Source organism: Amia ocellicauda, chromosome 17 (assembly GCF_036373705.1).
Source record: "Amia ocellicauda isolate fAmiCal2 chromosome 17, fAmiCal2.hap1, whole genome shotgun sequence".
In the NCBI taxonomy this organism is placed as follows: Eukaryota; Metazoa; Chordata; class Actinopteri; order Amiiformes; family Amiidae; genus Amia; species Amia ocellicauda.
The window spans coordinates 13968451-13987452 of record NC_089866.1 but is presented as its reverse complement, the minus strand read 5'-3'; the positions used below and the strand labels follow the sequence as shown (position 1 = coordinate 13987452).

The window sequence follows — 19002 nt, the reverse complement described above, 5'->3', positions numbered from 1 at the left end:
GGATAATCTGAGATGTTAGTTAAATTGAATACCTGGTTAAAAATTAGGCTCATCACATTTAACTTTGAGCTGGATTTGAATGCCATTAATTGTGTTTTAATAAATGGGATCCTAATGTTGGCTGGGATGTGGTATTCCCAGAAGCTTACAATTGGCACTGGTATTAATTACTTAAAAATGTTATCAAAAAGAGACTCAGGGTGATGTATAAACAATGAAGTCATTTCAATCTTGCAGATTGTGTGGAAGCACAGAATGTTTTTAAACTTTCAGCATCCGTCTGTCATGACTAAGATTGAGTTTTTGTTTTCCACATAAAAAATTTATAATTTTCGACTTCTTTAGTGCTTGTGAATAAACGGTAGTCAAAAATGCACAAGACCAGTGTAAACCTTTCTGTATACTGTCACATTAGGGTTTTTTTTTGCATTTTGTTTAGATTTGTTTCCTTCCTCCCTCTATCTCCAAGGAAAGGGGCATTGTAGTGTATGTTCATGTTAAAGCCATGTTTGCATCGGTGTAGGCATGTCAACTATGTGGCTTCTCTGACATTCCACTGTCTGTTATGTCACTCAGCTGGAGGAAGGAGAGGGGATGTGGTTTATTATGCAGTCTCCGGTGACAGTCTGCTGCACTACCCTTTGTAAGCCGACACTATTGATTGGCCTGCAATCATTAACTCAACTGTGTAAATAGAAGCTGCTTTGTATAATGGATACAATGAAAGGTAGCCTATATAGTGTACTAATTTCAGTAAACACTAACTGTTGTACTATACATTTTCCTTTTTGCTTTGAAGACTATTTATAATTTATAACATTTTTTATATGTATTTATTTTGCAAAGAATCTGCTTGGTGAAATCTGACGTTTACCTAGCATGAGTGACACAAAGCATGGCAAAGCAAAGCAGATGCATGAAAAAATGCGTACATTGTTCATGCATCTGCACATGTGCTATAGCTTGGATTTCGTTGCTTGCTTGTATAGGACTTCAAGCAAATTCTGCCAAACAGTACATTAGTCTGGATGCCTCTCATCTGGAGATAAGTTTGCGATATTTATGAAGACAATTTAAAGGATTGTCTTTGAATACAGAAAACATTAAATTTGTGCACTCCACATTGAGCCCAATAAATATTCAGCTGTGCAGGAAGTTCAGTTGTGATGTGTGTTGAAGTCACTGACCTTTTGTTTAGCTAGACAAGGAGCTGAATGCAATTAGTTTGTGTGTGTCTCTGTGTGTTCTGTTACAAGACTTCTGGAATTGATACATCCATTAAACTAAGGTTGATCCTTCTGGAATATAATTATAAACTATTGGAAATATTGTTAAAATATAGCCTATATAATGTTTCTTTGGGCAGTGTTAGTATTAAACTTTACACTTTTTTTAAATACAAAAATGATTGTACATTTGCATTCCTTCTGTTAAATTTGCTACAATTTATCAAGGGTATTCAATTTTCTCAGTCCTTTTTCAATCCCCTGCTGGATGAAGTATTCCCCAAGATGTTTCCACTTGTTTCAATGTGCCCCATATCTACAGATCACTTCACAAAGTAAAGAATAGAAAGAAAAAGAAGAAAACATTAGGCATGTAGAATGTACAAAAAACAAAAATCGTTTGGAGGAGATTCTCTTGGCAGGTCTGGGGTCGGCTTATTGCTTAGTCCTAATGGTTGCTTCACCTTAATGCAATATAATGAAATGGTTGATTTTAACATGGAGATCAGGAAGTCCTTTAACATGTCATAAAGATGGACTTTCCCATGGCTTTCCCCAAAACATTCACAATTGTTAGTCAGCAGTTTAGAGATCATAACCTGCTTATGGATTCACCACCTATGTGCAATACTAAAAGAAGACCAGAGACTTTTTTTTACACATTGAAATGTAGTTTATCTTTTATTGGATTGTCTAAATATTATATCATTAGTGCCAGAACATACAACTATGGTAGAAACACAACTGTCTAGTTTGGCCATTTCTGCGTCAGTGTCCGAAGCTTTGGCTCCCAGGAGGCATTTTATTTATACTGCTGCAGCAGAGTGGTTATTTTTTATATTTCTAACTATTGAATCGATGGAGTCACAAGCACCTTTTGGCAGATGCGCCACTAAGAGCAGCAGATCAGTTTTTGGGAGATAGTTGTGCAGGAGCTTTAGCTATTGATACTATACTTCTACAACCCCTTTTCAGAGATCGTCCTCATTGGTTTTAGCTTCTGCCGATGCAAGGTGCTCCCTATGTGTAGGAGAGGCAGGAGGAATGGAGGCTGAAACCGAGTCGTCTAAATCAGAGCCTAGGCAGACTGAGTCGAGACAATTTTCCCTCAATTTTGACAATTTTGATTTACCTCAGTGACTTCTCCCAGTGTACATGTTTTGTCTGTCAATGCTATTAATATAGCATTTGAACAAAGTGTGTGAAAACAAACTAAACATATTACACAAGATGCAGACAACAACTGGGTCTGAAATGGGACAAGCTCTAATCTCTAATTTATGTTGAAATTTGTGTTAGGAAGCTGCTTGCTGAAGTTTGTGCGCTGCTTGTTGCCTGCTGTGTTTCTGCTTGCTCTGCTCTTAGTGCTCTCTCTTATACAGTGCCTGTAGAAAGTCTACAACCCCTTGAACTTTTTTTCTCATATTGTTGTCAGTGCCTCAGAGTTTCATGCATTTAAATTAGGATTTTTTTCCACTTACCTACACACCATGTAAAAATGTATTGTATAATGTTAGATTTGTCAGACCACAATGTTTTGCTACATGGTTACAGAATCACCCAAGTTTGTTTTTAATGCATACTTAAAACAGGATTCAAGGTGGGCTTTTTTAGGTAATGGCTTCCTTCTTAATAGGTGTAATAAGCTTAATAGGCTAATTATTAATATTAATTTGTTTGAAGTCCTCTTTCCTTTTGTCATTGCTAGTGTCACAGAAGGATGTTTGGCTTTTAGGTTGGTTAACATACCAGTTGTAGATTTCTAGTAGTTTAATTGCACTGCACATGTTTTACACTTTGCAGACTTTTTCTGTGAGTTAGCCATCATTTGCCAAGGTATGTTCTAGACAAGAAATAACAACAAATCCCAACCTCCAGTCAATCTGCATTACTGAGAGCCAATAAACAGTACAGGCTTTCAAATAAAATCAATATTTACTTAAAAAATAATTTGGAATGTTGAGTTCACTTCTTGATAGTTGCCATTGTTAATTCATTATTATTCGACTATTTGGTGCCACCCCTACTATAAAGATCACCTTGAGAGATGAAGAAATTAGATACTCTTCTGGTGATCAACTGTGTTGCAGAGGTACATTTCAGCTGGTATAGAAAAAAAGTTGAATGATAGAAAGTATAATGTAATAAAAATGCAGCAGTGTTGAGTAGTGATCAGGGCTCTGGAATCCTGAGCTGAGGGTTGTGGGTTCAATCCCAAGTGGGTGACACTGCTGTTGTACCCTTGAACAGGGTACTGTACATGGATTACTCCATTAAAAACACAGCTATGTAAATGAGTAGTATTATGTACAAGTAATGCGATATATTGTTAAATTGTAAGGGTAAGTGTGTCTGCTAAGAAATATTAATAGTTCTTTGTGGTCATTTTTATAGCATGTTTAATTTATTTTGTCTTTCTTTAAAAAGTATGTAACGATTCAGCATTCACTGTTAGTACTGTGAAACAATTTTTTTCAATATTTAATAAAATGGGTTCTAAAGCTGAACTATGAATTCTGTGTGACCAATTGCTTCTTATGGACCAGTGCACTTCTGCTTTCAGCTATAGCTCTGCATTTTCTCAAGCAAAGGTTGATTGTGTATAAATGAAAAGCTTAGACATGTGCTGGTGTTCGGTTTTGACTATTGTGTAAATAGATTCACATTTTAAAATACCAACAGTGTGTTTTGATAAATATCCTTAAAAAAATAAATAAAACAACAACATTTTTTTAAGTGTGTAAAAATCCACTTTTCCAAAACTCCGGTCTTGCATATCAATTCTGAAAGATATAATAATGAGTGATTGTGACAAATTAAGATGCATTTGATTACTCACTGCTAAGTTATAGTAGGTGTGTTGTATTAATGCTATAATATCTGAATGTGTGTATGTACATGTGAATGTGTGTGTTACATTTTATAATTGTTCTTAGTGCAAAAGATTTGTTATTTAGAACTTAAGCCTAAGTCTTAAATGTTTTTGTTTTGTGGTTCCTTAAATTATACATTATTGGAAAATATGACTTAGTGTGATGTCTTTGCAATCCACATTTATGTGGATATCCATAGTTTATTATAATGCTATAATTATTATGTAAACTGAAGGTATTGTCATGAATGTGGATTTCTCCATCCCACAATTCCATCAAAATACTCTTCCTAGGCAGACAGACCATTCCTAAGCATATAAGTGTACTATGCAATCCACCAGGATTTTATTGACTCAAAAAATTACTCTGAATAAGGGTCACACCAGAGGAAGTGACTGATTCTAAAGTTATGTATAGGCCACATTTTACCCACATCTCAGTTACTTTGGATCTTATCTATAGGTCACTGCTTTTCCTTTGATAACATTTCCAAGGTGGTAATTCCCTTATTAAAATTTTAGGCGTGACATTAATTTTATACACAGAAAGAAAGGTATCGGAACTATAAAGTTTTTAGATCTCGGATATAGTTTCTCCCATGTGCTCCTCCAATGCCGCCTTAATCCTATTCACTAGAGATACACTGATATATCAGTGCTGATACTGGCAAACAAATTACATTATCGTCCGATTACTTTAAACTGGACGATATTTCTTACTTATGGTTCTGCTTTTACTGCGTCTGAACAGTGTCCAAGTTGCTCTACTCGTGTGCCTGACGTGCTAATTAAGTGCCATACTGCTTTGTTGTTTATATGTGCTTTGAATGTGCCTGGTTATGGTCAGGTGTCGATCAGGACAGCAGAAGGAGTATCAAGAGGAGGAAGCTCGGGAAAGTTTTGCAACTGAAATTGTTGTTGAAATACTTTACGGCATAATATTTATTTCCAAATGTTTTTTCTATGTATAAGTAGAACTTTTTAAATGAACATTTATTATAGCCTATTGGTTCATTTGAGTGTTTTTTATGCTTGTATAGGTAACCTAATTTGAAATGTCGGTGCTTCCAGTGTTAAACCCATCCCTGAACAAGTTTTAGACATCTGATTATGGTTTTAAATGAAAAGACAAAAAAAAAAAAAATGACTAACAAAATGTATGCTGGTAAAAATAAAATAAAAAAAATAGATCACTGTCGGGAGCTGCATGTTAGGACTTAAAAAGCCACGGTTTGCCGACCCCTGAACCAGCCCGACTCCCTTGGCAGCCCAAGTATTCAGTAATGGCAGAAAATGATGTCGGCATCACTGAGAGATTCATGGCAGTCATTGCCCTAGATGACCAGCCTTTCTCTGTTGTGGAGGACATTAGTTTTCAGAGGCTGATTGAGCATATTGAGCCCTGTTATACACTACAAGGTTGGTGTTATTTCTCAGATGTGTGTATTTGTTATTATAAAATAATATAGTATTATTTAATTCCTGTCACAGTTCTGTTAATAAAACCTAACAAAATGTATATCCAGGGATTGTAGCCACAATTAAACAGATGTGTATTTATTTTACTCATTATAATTTATTTTCTGTATTCACTGTGCCTTTTTTTGTGATTTAAGTATTTTGTTATTCAAATACATGGAAAAACTGTGTTTTTTGTCGAAGAATGTTACAGAAATGAATACTAAAAGATGTTCCATCACTTTGTAGTTGTATTGAAATTGTGTTAATTGAAAATCATCAAAAGCAAACTATTGATTCATTTTGTGCCAGGGTACACACATGTAAATAACAAAATATCGACATTGGTATCGGCCAATTGTTGTATGAATATCAGTATCCACCCAGAATTTTCATATCGGTGCATTCCTACTTCACGTTTAACCAAATAATATTACAAAATGGAAGGTATTCAGTATTTTTGAATTGTGAGAGAGAATTTGTATATAATAGTTTTTATCAGGACACCAACAAAACCCTATGCTTTAAACCACAATTTAATTTGGTGACATTCTCAACACCAGACCAAACTTAGAAAAGTTTAGTTATATGAGTGTGAAGTTCATTCAATAGATTTCTTCTGTTTGTCCTGCTTGTAAATATCTCATCTTATACAGTATGGGAGCATATTCCAATCTGAGTTTAGGATGTATATATGCCTTTCACCCAGTTTGGTACATCAGCCCTGAAAGGCCTGTCTGAAGGCTAATGTTGCATTGATAATTTGGCACTTCAAAGTGTGCCTATATACAGCTGTTTGGAAACAGATGACTAATATACAATTAACACACATTCATAACCGCAACAAAGTATACTATATGTTTTAATTTCAGTGTGCTCTCTGTGGTCTTTAATTCATTAGATACAGTGTGCTGCAGCTGGCATATTAAAGCCTATTAATTTATACCACCTGCAGTAAAACAATGTTATATATTCTATAGCCTAGATGTCAATAGCCAAATATTATTTCATCTATGTGGAGTGTACATGTATTTATTATTATATAATCATTATATTTATATACACTACAAGGGCATGGACATGTTACCCACGCTCTCAGAATATATTTTTGTTTTCTTTATTTTCTTTTTCCAGCATGCTTTAACCTTTTGCCTGAACTGTGAGATCCTACAGACATAAAGTTTTATATATAATATGCAATGTATGCAATTATTTTGTTTAATTGGGTACTGTTTAAGTTTTAAGCATACATTTGTAAATTTGTAATTCATTTTGTGAATGTATTTTATATATACTTAGAGTAAATACTGAAATAGTATTTTATTTGATAGTTTGCCTTTCTTAAATCTATCATAGTGTTTTTTAATTTAAAAGTATGTACATGAGTGTTATAATCAACAGTATACACCATTACAACTACTTCATAGGGGTAAGCAGATAATAGCAAGATTTGTAATATTACAAGCAACTTCAGTGTGTCAACATCAAAGCAATTTCTGTTATTGATTGTTGCGAGATTCAAAGTAATTTGGGCAGTTTTGACAATTGATGAATCGTAACAGTATTGTTGTTGTCTTTGATGCCCATACTACAGCAGCCCCTTCTTACCCTTAAAATTACTATAAGAGTGAAATGCTTTAGCTATCCAGAACAGAAATTGATTAACGTTGGAAAAAGTGAGTCCATTTGTCTGTTAAAAGGGTGTCATAAGTAAGTGTAAAATGACTCCAGGCTGGGTTACAGACCTCACAGTGTGGATTGAGTGTCCTTTCCTTACCCTTTAACTCAATAGCTTAGATACATTACTGTGCCTGCACTCAGCTTACTGCCCAAACACGCTATCATTCGCCATGTCATTGCAGGACTGTTTGTAAAATGTTGTATTATAGCAAATCAAGAGGCATTCTGTAGTCACCAGATTAGTTATGACATTCCCCTGAAACATCTGCTTTGCTTTAATACGGCAACACACTGTATGTATATAAACATTGTTACAGATTTTTATTTTTTTTATTAATATATGCACGAAACTTGTATTTTAAAGAACCAGATTGTGTTGACAAAATACCCATATACACTTGTCGACTGAGGAAATGTACATAGATTGATTGTACCCTTTTGTACAGTGACTGGAGCTTTGTTTGGCACTCTGAAACAATTTAAGTAACACATTTCTAAAATACAGACCGCAGAACAACAAAATGGGGAAAAAGAAAAGTTTTTTTTTTTTTTTTTTTTTTTTATGTATTATTTAGTTTGCTCCATTTATAGATATCTGGGATCTCATTTCAATGCAGCCCTGTGATTAATTCCTAATGCCATTTATCCAGTATGTGGCGCAATGCAGTAATGTGACTAATGCATTATAATAGCATTTGCTCACATCCTCACAAGTGGCCTGAATTGTTTAATATTGTATTTGAACACAGTGATGGGTCTCTGTACTTTCTGGTAGTACTTTTTATAATTTGTCTGATACAAGATCAGGAGTTAGGGTGACTCATTGGTCGGAAAGTATTATGTATGTGCTCCCTCCCCCCTCCTTTCTGTTACTTCAATCCATTTGTTGTCGCGCTCTAAAACCGTAGATTGTCTTTCTCTGGGAATTGAGCGGATTCAGTAGGAGGATGCATGCTTATTGACCTAGTGAGTCTATGCCTTAGGAAATGTCACATCTAGTCATGAACACTAGTATACCCAGTTCAATTACAGAACTCAAAGACTGCCAGTAGATTTATTTATTTTATTTTTTAAACTTGTTTAGCCTTAAAATATCATTGTACATTTCTGGAAAAGTTCTTATATGATTCCTATTTCCACATTCTTCATCACTGGAATTTAGGAAAGCTAGAGAATATGGATATTTCATCTGTTGCTGAATTCCTATGTCATTAGTTTTGTTAGTCTCTTCCAGCACTATAGAAGTAGGGTTGCCATTTTCTGTCTGTGTTTCCTGCTAGTGTAATTCAACCCTTGAAAGTAAACGAGGAAATGTTTTCCTTATCTCTGCTGTGTGAGCTAATTCATGTGCTCAGAAATAAACCACGGCTCCAGGCCTTGCTACATTCTCATTCATGTTCTCTCACAAAAAAAATTTTACCCTTAGAGAAATACTGTTACTGAGCCACTTAATATAGCATATATATTTATAAAGACATTTTATAAAAAAAATCAATTCACGAGATGGATTGATGTCTGTTTAATGCTGTGATAACCTTTTCACCTAAAGGATAATTATACTAAAAAATGAACACATTTAAAGTGATGGAAGGAGCTGACAAAATAATGGCACCTTTTTCTGACCTATGCTTTGCCACCCTTGCCAAAACACATTGGGAAAAGTGCTGATTGGGTTTAGACAAGGCCTCGTTTATAGATGTATGTAGCTGATGAATATTATGAAATAAAATTCTGATGATTGTCCTTTCAGCATGTTATTGTAGTGCATTTACAGGGTAGTATTTATTTAAATTCATACTGTACCTGTTTGACCAAGAAGAAAAATTTAAATATGCACTACAATCATGACCTATTGGATGGTACAGGGAAATAATTCTGCTTTATATTTGGAATGTACTTTAATGTGTGATTTGAATTATGTTACTATACTTTCATGATCTTGCACTGTATTGTTACCGACCATGTTGTCACACAATTGGATGCAAGTAATTTAGCAGCCTGAAGCGTACAGTTACAGTACATAAGGGCATTTTATAATCGTATAACCAGAATTAGGTTTTCAATTTATTTTGATTGGCAAAGACAAATGGGTTTCTCACTAAGTTGGTTTGATTTGGTCGAGTGATGGAAAAGCACTACCCTTCTCCTCCAAAATGGTATTTTGATATTTTGCAGGTCTTTTCTTTTTTATTTGGTCATTGAAAAGCCTTTGCACAAACTTTACTGGGTCGTTAACATTGATTTAGTCTAGCTGAATATGGTTGTGATGCCCTAGCATGATAACGACAACAACATAAAAAATGACAAACAAACATTTGAACAAAACCCATTCATAGAAAAAGACCTCAACAATTGCAAAATCATTAAAAATAGTATTAAAATATAAATAAACATATAGCCAGTGGTGAAAGTAATGGTGATTCAGGCAGCTACATTGATCTTCATGCACTCAAGGGAACATTGGTAGACTGGAAAGGTAGCCTAAATGTTATGACGAATATATTAATGTTTCAGGTTATACAGTGGTTATCTAATCATGTTCATAAACATACACTAGATGCATAACAAGAACTTTGAGCACATTATGCTGGGCCACAAAATTGAAGCATTTCAACAACTTTGTTGAATAAAAGTAATTTACCATTACATTTCACATATTAGTTTTCAATGTTCTGCATATCTTTCCATTGCCAAACATGTTTCCATAACGTTTTACAATAGGTGGGTCTAGTTTATAAATGTGAGTGTATTGGGGGTTTGGGACCTAAAATGAAAACTGGCAGCGGGACCTAAGTGATCATTGCTCTATCAGTGCTATAGCTACAATTATTTTTCCTTTTAAGCACGTTTTAATGTTATTTTGTACATATAACTTATTTCTATGAGAGTATTTGAATTAAATAAGAGGTGAAATACTAAATGATTTAGTATTTCTGCCTTTCTGGTTTTCAGATATCATCTTTAGAATATACAAATATCAGCTGTCTATTAGTTGACAGGTCTTTTGTTTTTGTTTTCACATTCCTACTTTCCTTCACACTTTTAATGTTTCTACAGCCCCTTTGGCTCAAAAGATGTTTTGTTTTAGTAGTATGAATTGGAAGTTGCGAATTAATAAATTCACTATCTTTAGCAATCGCAGGAGAGATTAATTATTTGATTTGGTCTAGCCCTAGGGCTGTGCGATATAACAATATATATCGTATGACGATAGAAAAACGTCTATCGTTTCATATTATGCTATATCGTTTATATCGTGGTGTCGCAAATTGCAATCTTTACGGCAGTATTTTTCGTCATTAGGACGCTTTGCGTTCTTCCCGGTTCTTCCACACGTGTCGGATGCGGCAAGAAATGAGCATCAGAAACAGAGACATGAGGAGAGAGAAGTGACTCAATAACCAGCACAACCAAGAGATGCTTTAATGCGCAGGCGCACACGGCCCGCCCCGCTCTCGTCGCCAGGCTGAACTCGATCTGCAAGCACCCCCACCCCCGCTAATTTAGACTGATATCATTTGTATAAAATTAATAATAACGTTTGTTTGCATTTTAATGAATTGGAAAGCAATGCAAACACATGCAGAAAGTATCATTTTCTTTTTATTAAGATGGTGAAGTGGTTCAACAGTTGTATTAATAATAATAATAATAATAATATTATTATTATTATTATTATTATTATTATTACTATTATAACTATTTTGTATTAACAACGTGCTGTACTTGTAAGTAGATGACGAGACGCGACAGTCGGAGGAGAAATGTCTCTGTCCAGCAGATGTTAATGCGCCGCTATAGACCCGGCTGTGCTCAATCTGCCTGAATCTGGACCTTACAGCGCATGTGTTCCGTGATCACATGACTTGTGTTGTTGTTGTCGTGTGACAGTAAATCATGCTGTGTGTGTACATGCGCTCTGAGGAAGAGAAGTCGAAACGCGTAAGCACTATGATGTTCACTTTTTCTCTAATAAATAATTTTTGAGACATCGGTGAATATGGACTGTTTTTAGACGGGAGCTGCTGTCCTTCCTTGACCGGATAATTGTCCTATATAAAATCCCTGGGATAAGGCACCCGCATTTAAGATTTATTAAAACTATTGTAACGCCAGCTATTTTTAAACTTATGTGTGTGTGTGTGTAATATATATATATAATGTGTATATTATACACATAACAACATAACACAAGTAATAGTAATCACACACCAATTGCACTGTAATGTGTTGCATTCTTCTTATATTTACCACAACAGCCTGCATGTAGTATTTGTTAGTTTTGCTTATTGAAGGATTAACAAAATACTTGTAGTTTGAATGTCTTTGGTCTTATTTTGTGGCTTGATTGGATAAAAACAAGAAATATCGAGATATATATCATGTATCGCCCAAACGCCTAAAAATATCGAGATATTATTTTTAAGTCATATCGCCCAGCCCTACCCCCATGTCATAACTGGTACAACATTTGCTTGAAGAAATGCCATTTCAGTACAGTACAGCATGAGTTTGGCTTCAAAAATCAGTTAAAAAAAATCTGGTTGAGCAAAAGGTAATATGTAGAAAAACATATGCAAAACCAGCAGTGTGATATTAGACTGGACAGCAAAATAGTCCCTCTCCATCTCACCTGCTTCAGCAGCACCAAGTGTGCAGTGCTATGTATGAAAATCAGTTAAATAAATTAAAAGAAAAGGATATACTGCTTACATTTATTGCCTTTCATGTAAGACAGTAATTCAAGAGTTTACTGGGACATGTTCCTTGGTATTTTAAGTAAAATATTGCTGGTTATGAAAATGTATTAATTGCTATTATGTTTTACATTACAAAAAATATACAATTTGCACATTTACCTCAGTTATTGAGTCGTATCAATAATCCTGCAACTTGTCGACTTTAGATGAACTAGTGTTCCTTACCAGCTTCATGTACATTTACTTGGCATGATGCCTTTCAGTCCCACAGCTCTTTAATACCAGAACACCTGGTCACACATGGATTATGATTATTATGTGAACTCGATGGAGAGATAGGGTTGGCAGGCATTAGGTCCCGGTAGAGGCAATTCACACATCCCAACATGACACTTCAGTACTAGCTTTACATAGGCTGACTTCCAGCCCCCCCCATTCCTGACAGCTAATTATAAGGCCAAACCTGCACATTGTGAGTGGCGGCTTCGAGGTTGAACTGTTCAGGTGCCTGAACTGCCTGCTTTGATCTGTAATAACTGCTGTGTGAACAAGGCTTGAGCGTTTTTTAATATCGTATTTCTGTTTAGAATATCCAATTATTTTTCTCCCTTTTCCTTTCTGATATGGAGTAGCCAATTACTGAACTCTGCTCACCGCTATGATCTCCATCTTCATCAACAAGTACAATACACCACACATGTCCTTCAAACTGCCCACTGTTAAAGCCATCCACTGTTTTTCACATTGTAAGCACAGCATGCTCTCTGCAAACCAATTGCTCAATGGTATCAATTGGGAGGATTTGGTGCAGATGAAACAGCCTACAACTTATTTTTGCCTGTAGTGAAGTACTAAGTGCTTTGTTTTTTTTCTTTACCAAAAATTTACAGATGTAGTCTTTTACATAAACTTCACTAACCAGTAATAGCTACTGATGTACACGTACAGAAATTCCTAGAGAGGAAGGTAAAAAAATATATATATTTGATGTATTTGTTTCACAGTTAAACATGTGTTCAGGACATGTGGAGGTACAGTGAGAGGAAAAAGTATTTGATCCCCTGCTGATTTTGTACGTTTGCCCACTGACAAAGAAATGATCAGTCTATAATTTTAATGGTAGGTGTATTTTAACAGTGAGAGACAGAATAACAAAAAAATCCAGAAAAACGCATTTCAAAAAAGTTATACATTGATTTGCATGTTATTGAGGGAAATAAGTATTTGATCCCTTCAACTTAGTACTTGGTGGCAAAACCCTTGTTGGCAATCACAGAGGTCAGACGTTTCTTGTAGTTGGCCACCAGGTTTGCACACACCTCAGGAGGGATTTTGTTCCACTCCTCTTTGCAGATCCTCTCCAAGTCATTAAGGTTTCGAGGCTGACGTTTGGCAACTCGAACTTTCAGCTCCCTCCACAGATTTTCTATGGGATTAAGGTCTGGAGACTGGCTAGGCCACTCCAGGACCTTAATGTGCTTCTTCTTGAACCACTCCTTTGTTGCCTTGGCTGTGTGTTTTGGGTCATTGTCATGCTGGAATACGCTGAGGGAAGGAGGTTCTCACCCAAGATTTGACGGTACATGGCCCCGTCCATCGTCCCTTTGATGCGGTGCAGTTGTCCTGTCCCCTTAGCAGAAAAACACCCCCAAAGCATAATGTTTCCACCTCCATGTTTGACGGTGGGGATGGTGTTCTTGGGGTCATTCCTCCTCCTCCAAACACGGCGAGTTGAGTTGATGCCAAAGAGCTCGATTTTGGTCTCATCTGACCACAACACTTTCACCCAGTTCTCCTCTGAATCATTCAGATGTTCATTGGCAAACTTCAGACGGGCCTGTACATGTGCTTTCTTGAGCAGGGGGACCTTGCAGGCGCTGCAGGATTTCACTCCTTCACGGCGTAGTGTGTTACCAATTGTTTTCTTGGTGACTATGGTCCCAGCTGCCTTGAGATCATTAACAAGATCCTCCCGTGTAGTTCTGGGCTGATTCCTCACCATTCTCATGATCATTGAAACTCCACGAGGTGAGATTTTGCATGGAGCCCCAGACCGAGGGAGACTGACAGTTATTTTGTGTTTCTTCCATTTGTGAATAATCGCACCAACTGTTGTCACCTTCTCACCAAGCTGCTTGGCGATGGTCTTGTAGCCCATTCCAGCCTTGTGTAGGTCTACAATCTTGTCCCTGGCATCCTTGGACAGCTCTTTGGTCTTGGCCATGGTGGAGAGTTTGGAATCTGATTGATTGATTGCTTCTGTGGACAGGTGTCTTTTATACAGGTAACGAGCTGAGATTAGGAGCTCTCCCTTTAAGAGAGTGCTCCTAATCTCAGCTCGTTACCTGTATAAAAGACACGTGGGAGCCAGAAATCTTGCTGATTGATAGGGGATCAAATACTTATTTCCCTCATTAACATGCAAATCAATTTATAACTTTTTTGAAATGCGTTATTTTTGGATTTTGTTGCTGTTATTCTGTCTCTCACTGTTAAAAAACACCTACCATTAAAATTATAGACTGATCATTTCTGTCAGTGGGCAAACGTACAAAATCAGCAGGGGATCAAATACTTTTTTCCTTCACTGTAGTAGAATGCTGTCATACATCAAAATACAAAAAAACTTGCTATTCAGTGTTTTAAAGGAGTTGAAGTGACGTCCAAACATCCTAGAAATGAACTAAATCTGAGTAATGCATTGATGTCAAAGCCTTGTGGTGATATTGAGAAACACATTCTTTTAGAAATATGATGGTGAGGAAGGGGTGTGATCTGTGACCCAATTTGGCAGGGCAGCCTGTCACTCTCAGTCCTGGCCCTGCAGGCAAATGACATGCCTCATTGAGTACAGTCACCAAAGAGACTGCAATGTTTTAACAATTACAAAATCTTTAAAGCACCAATGGGAAAACATCTTGACAAGACGAGTCTCAATAGAGCAGATCAGAAGCCACAGCCAGATTTATTCGTCTTTAAATTTTGATATTTTTATTTTCTAAAGCTTTCTTCAAAAGAATTTTCATGGTTTAATTTATCAATAAGTTGTCTTTTGTGTGTGAATTAGTTGGTTTTCATTCAATGTCTTGACACAATAACTGGATTTGCATTATTTTTCATTTGGCTTACATTATTCTGTGCTTTAGTACTTTTAATCCTTTTTTTCATCTAGTTTACTATTCATATCACATTTATTACATTGCTATTGAGCAAAGCAGGAACAAAATGATCTGCATTAATCCATATGGATCAAATGGTTAAAACAAAGGCTGGTCTTTGAAAATATCCTCCCCTGATTTCTGGTATTGCCAGTGACAGCTGACGGATCACACTATACCAGACTGTTTGGCTTCTAGTCAAAAGGCTTGGCAGGGTGGTTTGTAAAGCCAGATAGCCCCTAGGACAAGTTGTGAACAAATAATGCTAAACCAATGATTTTGTGCAAGTCTTTAGCCCTTCAGTTAGTATTTGTCCTGCATTTTGGCACTTAAGATTTAAGGATAAGTAAAATGAGGGTAGTTCAAATTTAATAATAATTTAAAAAACAAAGAAAAAACAATTTGTTTGTAAATAAAGGAATACTAATGATCTGGAGAGAATAAACAACAACAATTCCTGGCATCAACATTTTTTCCAAGAATTTGAGCCCTGAAAGGAAATGAACATCTCTACGAACCCTTCTTTGTTCCGCAGTACAACAGCAATTTCCTGAAAAAGGAAGCAGGTGGCAGCACTATGAACAAGTGCAATAAGAATTGGAAAACCAAATATGAACATACAATACATACAGTTCCTATAGAGTCCACCCCATTGTAATAGCAATCCTAAATTAGCTAAGGAAGGAATCTCCTTCAAAATCAAATTATTGAAAGGCAAAGATCGGGATAGGTATAAACAAATTACAATAGCAAAGGTCTTGAATATCCCTTGGAGCATGGTCAAGACAATTAAGAAATGGAACGTGTTTGGCACCACCAAGACACCTGGCAAAGACTGGCCAAAATGTCCCAAGCACTCTTCCCTGTAAGTATGCAAAAACACTCAGGGGATTCTGAAATTCAAGGTTTTGTGGTCTGACGAAACTAAAATGAAACTTTCTGGCCTAAATGCAAAGCGTTAAGTTTGGCACAAACCCAACACATCACTCAAAGAACACCTTGCCTACTGTGAAGCATGGTGGTGGCAGCTTCATGTTATGTTCTGTTTAAAAAAACTGGACTAATTGAGTGAATCTTTTCTGAATTACATTAAATAATGAATATGTTTTTCCCCTTACACCATCCAGTTCGTAATTGAGACAATATTAAAAATCATACATTGCAGACTTTAAATGTAAACATGTTGCAGAAACCGAACTGCATTTTACACCATTTCAAATGTTGGCACTACTAACTGAACAATAATCTCCACAAATAATTCAGTTATTAGTGGTGGATAGAGACTGGTGGCTATAGAGAGAGAGACAGTACAGGCAAAAGCTGTATCGAAGAAACTGTCACTCAATTAAGCACTTAAAAGATCATAGATTCTGAAGTGGAAGTGCTAGGGCTGAAGAAATTACAAATTGTTTGATGGAATTCGTAGCTCTGTGTGACCAGACATTTTCCACTCTTGAAGATACTGGATTCCCTCCATTAATTGTACGCCTTGAGCATCTGACGCACTCTATAGACTTCTCTATCAGAGGTGTACAGTGCTGTTTTAAAACAAATACGGATGCGGATTGAAGACGTACACACTTTAATGTGGATAGTGTAAAAAAGAGACCATGGGAACCGGTATCTTAAACCATGGAAAACCACAGGTTATTAATAGTTACCACGACTGTACTGTACGCATAATTGTGTTTGACGTATGCGTAACGTCTCATTTTGGGTCTTTTAGCAAAAATGTTATGATGGCATTGTCTTTTTGAATTTGTTGCGCTGAATTTTGTTTAAGAAATTGTTCCCGGATATATTGTGCACAACAAATGTATATGAAAGAAAAATGTAATTACCTTAAAAAAATAAAAAAAGATGCCTCAAAAAATGTTATGTTTTGGCTTTACAGTTCTACCTTTCAAAAAAGTTTTTTTTTTTTTTTTTATTTCCTGGAGCAAGGTTCTTGATAGATAAAGCTTCAGTTTATATTTAGATCCTAATAGGATTGATAGTTTCACTTCATCCTTAGCATTTTTATTGATTTGTATTAATAAATGTAGTCTTCCAGGTTGATATGCAGGGCAATAATGCATATTGTCTTCCAAATTTGGTGCTATATTGAAAATGTATTTAAAATCCTTCGATTGGGGATTTGTAGATTCAATAGTGTTTTTTTTTAATGCAGTAATCCTCCCTGTGTTTTTTTTTAATCTATTAAAGAAAAGAATATTGTATTAAAATATTTTGGTAAATGTCCTTGTTGTGATCCATCAGAATTTGAGCTTTGAAGTGTTTAGTGTTCTCCCATATTTTCAGTGAACACTTTCTGCCTTGTAAATGACATCTGATTAGCTTTATATGCTACAGCGCAAGACAAATAAGTAAGCTAATTCCGTTTTTAAGGCACAAGAGTCTGACTTGGTGAACAAAATTTAGGGTTTTATTTTTTACTAATCTTTGTTCTGTTTAAATTTGATCGTAAAATGTAAAGGAAGTAGAACTCTTCATAGTGGTGACTTTGTGTTTGTGGACTTTGTGGTTTAGAGAATGTAATACATATTTCAAGTATAGTGCCAGTCAAGTTATGATCTGACCTACATTCCTTACATATACATTTCATTCCCAGTTTAGTCGTGTGCCTCATGTACAAAGCATGTCGTTTTATTAAGAGTTTATCCTTTCTATGGAATTGAAAACAAGTTGCTCTAATAATCCCTAATTTTGCTTTTCGTTTTATCTACCATAACACAAGTTTGTTAATGATAAATGAGAATGAAGGCACATAATGTTGTATCCTCTCACACTGCTTTACTCTGTAACTAAATTAAAAGGCAGAAGTAGCCATACATGTATGTTCCTCCCTGAAAGTAGGGTAATTTCATAGTGTCAAATTGTCATATTGCTCTGAAGCTGATAACCACTAGGCAACTATCTGGACATGAAACATGAAAAAACGAAACTACAAATTCCAGTTGCTGACACTTCAGAGAAGAAAATGCTTTTAATGCTTTTTCTCATTCCATAAATAATGCTCTCTGGAACAATTACTCAATATCCCATGTTGAGAAGGAAGACAATGTTAAGCTACAATGACATAGCAAGTCAGCAATGCCCAGGAGGGTATTACCGTTTTTCATAAAAAAGGAAACGCAAAGCGATTTATTCTGCTCAAGCAGTATTGTATCCCCTAAGGGCTCAAGTTGTGCCGAGTTTAAATTATGTGTTCTGATGCTTCTGAGAACTTTGATCATCCAGGAGAATAGAAGGAAAGGCAGAAGAGACTTTGGCTTGGCTTTATAAGTTGTATTTTTTTTTTAATGTGATGTTTAATGTTTCTTAATAGAACATGGTGATTTACCATTATAATTATTTTAGTAAAAAAAAAAAGTAAACTTATTATTTTAAAGTAAAATCTATCACACCTAGCATAGTGTAGTTTCTAATGTTCATTGCTGCTGAGCACACCAACATGTCCAGTATTATATAAGCCAGTGCATGTCAATAAAGAATTGATTGAAAGCACTACTAATTACATCTTTCCTTTTTTCATTTCAGTATTATGTGCCAAGAATCTGGCAAAGAAGGATTTCTTCAGTAAGTAAATATCCATCAAGATCTTTCCATTTATATTAGTTAATTTTGTTGCTAGTTATTCATATGTAATTTTACATACTGAGTTTGAAGCATAGTGTTTTTTTTTCCCCATCAGTATACAGAATTTCTATTTCTATTTTTTTTTCTCTCTCAAACTTGTCTTAATAGGTTAATGTAGTATTAAGTTCTGATAGACTGGGAATAAAGACATTATCCTACCATTGCATTCCTTTTGCACAAAGAGATGTTTTGAGAGTTCTGACCTAAGCAGGATTAGCCTAGTTGAACTGTTTTAACACACTAAAACTCAAATAATTTTACTGATCCAT

The 19002-nt window shown here is 35.6% G+C and overlaps 1 protein-coding gene across 6 annotated transcripts in view; it reads left to right on the top strand.

Moving 5' to 3' along the window:
* The window catches only part of smurf1 (SMAD specific E3 ubiquitin protein ligase 1), a 46221-nt gene that overhangs the window by 11939 nt on the left and 15280 nt on the right, over window positions 1-19002 (top strand). For all 6 annotated transcript variants that reach the window (XM_066688943.1, XM_066688942.1, XM_066688947.1 and 3 more), the window contains exon 2: window positions 18635-18673. In XM_066688943.1, the coding sequence (XP_066545040.1) occupies window positions 18635-18673 (39 nt within the window). The remainder of the gene's footprint in view (window positions 1-18634; window positions 18674-19002) is intronic.